Raw genomic sequence first — 9,757 nt, forward strand, 5'->3', positions numbered from 1 at the left:
ATGTCCTCCATTGACTTCTGAAGCTACAGTTCGGGTATCCACAAGGGTATGGAAATGTCTTGAAGCGCTTTTTCCTATGGCTTGGTGCTGCGGTGCCAATACTCTGCTAGTATCGGACGCATCTCATTTCGAGGTTTCCCAGAGTATTTGTTTTTTGAAATATGTTCAAAAGTTATGACACTTCCTTTCACTAATCAAACTCGCAGTCGGGATTTTGCAGGTCAGGGTTGGGGGTGGGGGAAGTGGGGATTAGGTGGCTACTGTTGTAACGGAGAATCGGAGCCCGAGGTGTGGGTCGGAAGGCCGGTTGAAGGAGTATGAAAAGCAGTTATTTCCACAGCAGTTGCCGATTCTCGGTGAAGAGGCGAGCCATGAAAAAGGGACGGGCCACCGGGCTGGCGCATGCGTGGCGCACAGCCAAGATACCGCTCAGCCGGCACCGCACCACGCTCATGTCTTTGACACCTAGAAAAGAAGAAATCTGAGTGACCTGGAGCTAAACACCACAATTAACCTCTCACGGAAGTAGGTCGATTGAAAGTCGACGGATCTGCTGTTGCAGGAAACAACACTTTGAGGGATCTAAAACAGATCGAGTCTTTCTCAACGTGTTAGAACCCGATTCAGCTTTTCCAAATGTTCCTTGTAATTTCGACTTGCAATCAAGATATCAACATGTAGGCATGCATTACTGCCTTGGAGACCAGAAAAGGCCATTTGCAATGCACGATAAACACACGCCCGGATGGCCGGTTGAATACCCTTCTCTCGGGCGGGAATAAATTTGACCCACCCGAGATCTTAAAAACTAAGATCGCTAGAGATGCCAAATTACCAGGGTAGATTGACCTATGCGAGAAATCAGTTATTTCCAAATTTGGGTTCATAGGTTATGACCTTTGGGTCAGATGACGTCAAACAAGGTCAAACTCCAGATTGCTGTCTCGAGTGCAGCCTGACCTCCCCATGCAACCGCCGTGAAGCTAGATGCCTGGGCTAATCAAAAAGCAGATCAGGTTAGTGACCTTTTTTGACCTTTGTAAGGTCAAGGTGGTTAATTCTTCACAAGATTGCTGCTATTTTGTCCTTCTAATAAGCATCAGGAATTGTGCTAGGTGACATGTTCCTAAAAACAAAATGTTGACCAAGGTCACTTTAGGTCAGTGACCTACTCAAAACTTTAAGAAGTCCATGAAACATGTCTTCTGCGGTCCTGTCATCAACGAACTTGAAATGAACACCAGAAACTGCCTGATAAAAACAAGCTCTCGAGTAAAAAATCAGCTTAGTTTTGGCCTCCTTCTGACCTTCATACCTGACCCTAGGTCGATAAAATTGATGCAATGCTGAATTCAATAGGTTCATTGTTTAAAAAGCTATCTCAAATGTTAATGGCCTCGTCTCACACCCCCGTTGCTGCATCACATTGAACGATTAGCTAGAAATGCCCTTTGTTGACAACCATGGTCGCTGCTCTGCTGGTGCTGAAAAGGCCATTACGCTGCCGGCTGAGCCATGGAGGTTGAGAGGTGCTCATCCTGACGTAGATTACATGCAAGAAGGCACTCTTGCCTTGCTTGAAGAAATGTGGCCAGCTCCGGCCCCAGACCATCCCGTCGGTCCCCGGCCTGATCAACCGGGGTAGCATCTTCGACCGCAAGAACTTCTGCGGAAGCCACGCCGTTTCGGCTCATGAACAAGGACTAAGCGTTTCTCATTCCCGCAGATGCCATGGTGCATCAGATTGCCCATGAAGGTGCCAGGGTATAGCGCGGATTGACCGCGGCTCTCCATTGAAAATATTGCAATGTTTCATGAGATTTATTTATATATATGCGTATATACATGCATGTATATACATATCATGTATATGTACATATATGTATATACATATATATATATATATATATATATATATATATATATATATATATATATATATATATGAATCACTAGAATTCCGCATGTCAATGTTTCTACAAAAAATAAAAGTACATAGTTCCTTTATGTTATAAGGTCTGCACCCTTTACAACACGCACGTCTTATTTTTCTGTATTTGTTGACTCAATTGCTTTACACCTTGATGTTCACGCTATATCCATATTTTCTTTCTCAGGTGAAAACGTCGCCGGACACCCCACATGTAGTTCCCGCGGATAATGTTTCCTTCTATGTCTTGGTACTCATAACTTATCCATACTCAGTTTTATACTTTTTGGTCTGTGCTATTTCCAAAGTGGCACTGAAGCCTGTCATGTGCGTAATTTTACCCTCCAATTGCTGGAACTCCTTACAACTTATGCCCGACCTCCTGCCAACGTGACGCTCTGTGTGTGCTTTGCTCGGAATGCTCTGCTCTGGTGTCATCTGGATGACGCGCGCCCAATTTGAAAACTAGCTATATCAACTTTCTGATATTATATCAAAAAATATTTTGGCATCTCTACGAGAGCGATACTAAATGTGGCTGTACCCGAGCAATTTGATTGTTCGTCTACATCCCTCCGTCTAAAATTGACTGTCCGTCTACCCAGCCATGTACAGGAGACGAGGTTTATAAGCGACGGCGAGGTATATAAGCGACGAAATGTGTACGCGAGGTTTTGTGACACTTGCTCATGTGACTCATAGTCCCCTTGTTTTTGTCTTTCCCGTCACGTGCATATTGATTTGCATCTTTACGTTTCGGCTGGATTTGTATTCGAAGACCGTATGCCTGTTTCATTCAAAGCATGCATATATCAAGAGCCATCCATTCCTTCACCAACTGCTAGGAAAGTGCTAAACGTTGATACGACTGAGCTCACGAATTCTTTTGTCACTTTTCAATTCCACAATGTTGTGTTCTCTTCAAAAGCATCGGCACATTCATTGCCAGAAAAGATGGCCTAAAATTTCTTCGCATGGTTCATGAAAGTTCTCCCCAGTTTGCTTTATCAACCTCTTTTCATTCCGCGGAGCCTTCTCTTCCGTTTATTTTTGCCACTCCTAACGGGACTATTTCAGTTAGTTCTGTTCACGTTCCAAGCTCGACTTATTGTTCCAGCATATTTTGCACGTTCTGCATGGACAAGATTTTAAATATGGCATGTTTGCTACCTGCATCGCAGAACCTAATTTATGGTTTATTCGTCTTCACCACAAGACCTGTTTTGATTTACCGTCGCGCCGTATGCAAATTTGTTAACGCTATGATTTGTTCAATTTTATGGTTTTGTTGGGCGGCGTCCGCGTGTTTCGCACACGCTCATCACTGCGTCTGGGTGCCACAAGTGGCACATCAAACCATCGCCACCCTCAGCTTGCGCTTGATAATGTTGCCAAGTTCGCTGAAAAAATAGTTCGTAACGGAGATAAAACGACCCCAGTTATCCGCCGCGACCAAATGCAGTGGCGGAGAATCGGAGCTTGAGATGTGGGTCGAAAGGCCGACTGAGCGAATCTGAATAACGTTTATTTCCACAGCAGTCGCCGACTCTCGGTGAAGAGGTGAGCCAAGAAAAAGGGCGGGCCACCGGGCTGGCGCATGCGTGGCGCACGGCCAAGATACCAAGGTAAAGGAGTCTGAGCGACCTGGAGTTACACAGCAGATTACCTTTTCCTCGATCCAACCCGCAATTTACATGTAACGTTCCAAAGCATCCTATAAGAGTTCCTGGCCCCAACCCACCCATCCCGACGTTTGGATGCACTAAAAACTATTCCTTGGCTTCTTAGATACAAAATGACACCAAGGGTGGATGATTGTCCAGCCAAGAAAACACGATATGAAGTACCCCATTGCTAGCCCATATGGTAAGCTGAGATTCATTGAGTCCGTAATCGAGGTGTATGCTATTATCTGAACACTTTGTGTTCACTGGCTCAATAATGATCATTAGATAAGACTTACCTCCGGGTATCAACCGCTGCCTTAATTCCCATTTTCATAACGCGGACTGGTAACGGGGAGGGGGGGGGGGGGTTATGCGCCCTCTGGCATTTCCAAAATAATAAATATAGTGTTTAGCAGAAAACACCAATGCATTGGTCTGAGCGAAATCTTGCGATTGATACTAGTCTTCATGTTAGGTCAGTATTTGACCCCACTGCGGCAGGTCAAAGGTCAAATGTTCCAGAAAATTGCGTTTTTCAGCATTACAACACCATACATACGAGTCTATACCCTGAGAAGACCCAAAACTTAAACAGACTCCTCCTTGTTAAGTTCTGAGCACAAGGCCTTATATTTTTGTGTTTTGAGCATATATCTATGATGTACGACTCGGTTAAGGGGAGTGTTCCACATTGGCCCGGAGTTTTGAACTGAAATAGCCATCTTGAAGATCATTGGGTGCAGTTCACAGCCATGCCCTTCCAATTTCAGTTGAACTGAACTTGAAGCTGGATTTTATTTTATCTCAAACTCACGAAATATTCTATGGAAACCATTTCAAAGTCACCCAGGCATCTGTGACGCCATGATAGCGTCATTCAAATCCTGCTATTACATTTATCATGCAACGATCAAGTCCAAGAAAAATATGAATGTCGATTCGCTCAAATTTGGCGTTCGTGGGCTCAATTTTTATATAAAGCGACCGTCAATTAAATCTCAATGTTATGCAAACCACGATGACGCAATGAGACCATGACGTAACAAGGAGCATATTCGCTAAAAACAGGCATTGTGCTGTCTAGAACAGCCTGTTCCACTTCAAATTGTACAAATAGTTATACGTGAGCTCATTTCATATTATCTGATGCTTGCTTCCATATCTTAAAATGTGGAACGTTCCCGTTAACTCGCGCTCGGCCCGAGAAGAGTGGACTTCCCTTGTACGGTTTTTTCGAGGTTAAAAGCGAACCTGCGCCGCCACATTTAAGTTTTTACTTTGTGCATATTTGAGACATTCATCAGCCATGATCAGTGACCTCGGTCAAGTCAAAGAGTTCAGCCACTAAACAACTTTGAACATTAGAAACTTTTTTTGTGGGCCGTTTGGCATTGTTCAAACTTACTGTAGTAATGAAACTTGATGGTACCTACTGCTGGGTTTTTCAGATTTGTCCAATCAAGTGATGTCATGGACCTGAGACCAGATAAATGTTTCCTATTTTTTGCAAATAATGTAAATTTGTACACATTTCGCGCAGTTTTGGTGTTTGCATATCAGTAAAAGAGTAATAGCTCAAATGCACAGCGATCATATGACCACAGAGCGCGTTACCTTGTTCCAGGTCATGACCTACCTATACAAATGCTTTCTGCAAACACAAACTGAGCTCAAAATAGGCAGTGTTATTGGTAGCTTTGACGCATTACTGAAAGATTGCTGTTTCGGCAGGCCTCGACCAAATTGTGTAAGTTTTGCTCTTTTGAGAGGAAATGACGTTACGTGATGAAATTTAAGGAAATTCATGTCGGTATGCCTCGGTAAAGCAGCGTACGGTTTTAAAATGGTGAACGCAAAAACATCTAAAACCAGCAAACATCAGTTTTACAGTGGCAGATGCAGGGTCTAGGTCACTGACGACTGCTGTCATACCAGAGCTGGTGTGACGTCATGCGAGCAGCGCAAGCCTAGCGAATGAATTAGTGTGTTTACAATCACCATCCACACCGTAAACTCTCCGATGCACCCCGTCCACAGCGAGATAGCAGAGCAGGACCAATCAGTGGGACGGTCATTACCCCGGCCTCCCGGCAGCCACTCAGTGGGGCAGTCATTACCCCGGCCTCCCGGCAGCCACCCAGCCCCGCCGGCCGTGGCCGATGTTTCTCTGTGTCAACTCGATAAACTAGCAGGGCGCTCGCCCTCTGGCCGGGCCCGTGACCCTGGCCTGCCGACCAGCGCGCCATCTCCGCCGGCCAGCGCTGGATAAAAGCGGTTGGCGGAGCAGCGGGCACCATCAGACTTCAATCGGACCATCTGCTGCAGAGTCCTTTCAGTGCGGCGCGACAAACACCAGCATGAAGGTAACGGCATTGGCGAACGACGGGGAACGGAAGCTATAGTACGAAGTATGCAGGTGTGATGCGGGCTCCGACGTGTCTTGAGAACAGAGCAGGGGAAGCTTAACTTAACGTCGATTTGAAATTGTTATAGCCAAAATCCCCACGTCATTGTTCCCCGCTCGTGGCTTATGTCCATGTGTTGTTTTAGAGAACGCACTTTCCGGTATAGGCGTGCGATTGTTTACCTTTCCCCTTTTCAGGTTCTGTTAGTCCTTGTTGCTACTGGCCTTGCCATTGCTAGGCCTGAAAACCGTGGCGGCTTCAGCGGGTTCTCCGGTGTTCCTCCCCCTGTATCCGCCGCTGCGGCAACGGCCGCACACAGTGTCTCAAGATCAAGGGGCTATGGAGCTCCTGCTGCGGCTTCGAGACCAAAGCCCAGTGTCCGATCCGGCTATGGAGCTCCCGCTGCGGCTTCGGGACCGGATCCCAGTGTCCGGTCCGGCTATGGAGCTCCCGCTGCGGCTTCGGGACCGGATCCCAGTGTCCGGTCCGGCTATGGAGCTCCCGCTGCGGCTTCGGGACCGGATCCCAGTGTCCGATCCGGCTATGGGGCTCCCGCTGCGGCTTCGGGACCGGGTCCCAGTGTCCGGTCCGGCCATGGAGCTCCCGCTGCGGCTTCGGGACCGGATCCCAGTGTCAGATCCGGCTATGGAGCTCTCGCTGCGGCTTCGGGACCAGATCCCAGTGTCAGGTCCGGCTATGGAGCTTCCGCTGCGGCTTCGGGACCGGATCCCAGTGTCCGGTCCGGCTATGGAGCTCCCGCTGCGGCTTCGGGACCGGATCCCAGTGTCCGGTCCAGCTATGGAGCTCCCGCTGGTGCCGCTTCGGGACCGGAGCCTAACATTGCTGAGGTAATGCATGGGAACTATGTTGTGAGGACACTTAGTTGAAGAAAAGCCATTCAGAGTTAAAAATACAAAACCGTTGAGTAACGCGCGCACACACATCGATTCAACTAATGGTGTTATATTATCGCATCAAATCACACAATAATCAAGAGATCAAGCTATATGCTGAGATTGACAACTTTGAATTGTGTGAGCGATGCTTTTCTGCTCATGCTAGAGTTCTTTTTCACAGGAGCCGGCGGCATACAACTTTGAGTACGCCGTGAAGGACGAGGAGAGCGGCAACGACTTCGGTCAGCAGGAGACCCGAGACGGTGACAGCACCTCGGGCTCCTATTACGTGCTGATGCCGGACGGCAGGATGCAGATTGTCAATTACTCCGTGGACGGAGACTCCGGCTTCGTTGTCGACATCCAGGTAATGTTGCTGCGCATGTGTTTTTCTTCCTGTGTAACATCAGGGGGTACAACTCGCGCTTGAATGTGTACCTACGTCTATATGTACATGTACTGGGCTTTCTAAAACTGTACACTCTTTGTTTTACCCAGCACGACTTCAATTCTAACTGAAGCTGAAAATTATACACACCGGCCTTAAGCGAGATGTCTGCGAATTTATTAACATGCAGTCATAGAGCCACTTCTAAATCTTGGCACCCATGAGAGCACGTAGATCAACTGCTCTCTTTTCGGCCCAATGCATATGGTCGCACGCCGTTTGGCCTCTTAAAACCCGAGGTCATATGTGCCCGACGAGGTCTCGGGTATGACAGCACTGATCCTGTGATTAGTTTGGCCTAGTATCTGCGTGGATTTTGCCTACATATCACTACCGATACATCTGCATAGATACACATCTTGGTGGGTGCGAGCGAGCAATTGCACCGGTCAAGATGAAGCTTGAGTTTGAGGTAAAATTGGTTGATGTATACATATATATATATATATATATATATATATATATATAGGTATAAATGGGTCCACAGTTATGTGGTTTCTCTGACTAAATGACTGCAACTGGCCCGAAAAACGAGGCGTGCAGTTGGAGTAATGGATTGCAGCTGTTGGTAATTGGGGCATCCTGCGGAAAGAAAGGTAGCACCGTGCTTGGTTGCCATTGAGTGTGGCTGTGCCAGGGTTGGCAGGCTCGGAAGGCAGGTCATAGACTCTGCTCTGTAATACCGCTCCAAAGATCCGGTTCAGTTAGAGACGTCTGACACGTGCCACACTTTTCAGTACGAGGAGCCAGAGCTCAGTGGTGCCGCCTCGGGACCTGAGCCCAGAGCTTCGTACGGATACTAGGCGGCGCCACCACCGGTGATACACGGATACTAGGCGGCGCCACCACCGGTGATACACGGATACTAGGCGGCGCCACCACCGGTGACGTTTGGTTGCTAGACGGCGCCACCACCGGTGATACACGGCCACTAAGCGGCGCCACCACCGGTGACGTTGGGCTGCCAGACGGCGCCACCACCGGTGATATACGGCTACTAGGCGACGCCAGCATCGTTGATGTTTTCAATTTTCAACGGCAAGGCTATTTGTATCACTGCCAACACGATTGGTTGGCAGTGAGGCTACCGCCTAGGGCTATCATTTTATCGGGGATCGGTAAGTGCTATTATTCTGTTCAAACTGCAGAACCTGCCTAGATCTGGTCGTTTAAATGCATGACCTGTGACAAATGCTGCCTTATCGCCGAGTGTTTGCGGAATGACTGATGTTGTAATTTATGGGCTCGTGAAAAATGCGTACTGTGTACTTTGACAATACACTTACATGACGTTCAATGATTCCAAATGTGAACTGAGAAAATAAGAACTCTAAAATCACGTTAAGGTGATTTAAATCTGCATTGCGAGGCCATACGGCAGCATTGTTATATCAGTTTTTATGAGGGTCATGTTATGTTTTCGTCCAGTGGTTCAGCTCAGCTTGGTCAGAGAGAGTGTGTGTTGTTGGGGGTTTACGACGCACTTAGCTGCTGAGGCTTTATGGCGTCGCCTGCCTCTCATCATGGCAGGAAGGGCGGACACCGCGGGGAATCAAACCCTGTACCCCTGGTCTCCCAGATGCGTAGTGGTTAACGCAGACGGTACTACAGACACCCTCGGTCAGAGAGAGACGTATAGCGACGCGGCGATCTATATTGGACCGAGTCCAGTGGCGTCCTGCCCCTGCTATCCCAGGCAGGCACGACATTACATTCAGTTAGGGTGAACAACCACTCATAAGTCAGCTTACACTGGGCTAGCACGCGCACACCTACCACGCGTCCCGCACGGTCCGCCACGGGACGGCGGTCAGCGCCCGCGGTGGTAGGTCGCATTCCACCGCGCGGCCGAGGCCGCGCCGCGACACGGCAGGGACGGCATGCTGTGTCGCCGGGCCGGCTGGGCGTGCTCACAACAGGAGACATGTTCGTCATTACAACATTTAGTACATTATAACGACGGGAGGAGAGGAAAAAGGACTCAACATTCCTAGACGTAGATCTGAAATATTTTGACTAGATACCTCACGTGCCCCGTCAACTCAAAAAGGCACAATGTAGTTCCACGTATGGCACTTCGTTCTGGATAGAAAAGAGATATCTTTAAAATTCCATAATCGTGCGCGCCCATCAGTGGAGCACTAACAACGTCTTACGATAGGTGGGACTTGATTCAGGTAGATATACAGTAATTTAGGGTAACGTTGTAGATGCGTTACGCAGTACCGATTACTTTAAAAGCAACAATATTTGACAATTTTTGCCGTTGTCTGGAAGCAGTGGCAAGTGAAGTATGATTTTCATTTCCCATGGTCTTTTGAAAAATGAGTCACAAAAGGAAACAAGGTCAGCAAGAGTACCTTCCGCTACGGACGCAATTCCAAAGACCTAAGTCTTCACATGACGCCAAA

The 9,757-nt window shown here is 47.8% G+C and overlaps 1 protein-coding gene across 1 annotated transcript; it reads left to right on the forward strand.

The window, feature by feature from the left end:
- The first annotated feature begins 6,545 nt into the window (after nt 1-6,545).
- Nucleotides 6,546-8,149, forward strand: LOC119093336 (pro-resilin-like). Its single transcript, XM_037216284.1, has 4 exons — nt 6,546-6,685; nt 6,736-6,850; nt 7,080-7,265; nt 8,084-8,149. Exons 1-4 carry the CDS (start codon nt 6,546-6,548, stop codon nt 8,147-8,149), a joined length of 507 nt encoding a protein of 168 aa, XP_037072179.1.
- Nucleotides 8,150-9,757: the final 1,608 nt, after the last annotated feature.

Source organism: Pollicipes pollicipes, unplaced genomic scaffold (genome assembly GCF_011947565.3).
Source record: "Pollicipes pollicipes isolate AB1234 unplaced genomic scaffold, Ppol_2.1 Scaffold_4002;HRSCAF=4701_pilon_pilon_pilon, whole genome shotgun sequence".
Classification (NCBI taxonomy): Eukaryota; Metazoa; Arthropoda; class Thecostraca; order Pollicipedomorpha; family Pollicipedidae; genus Pollicipes; species Pollicipes pollicipes.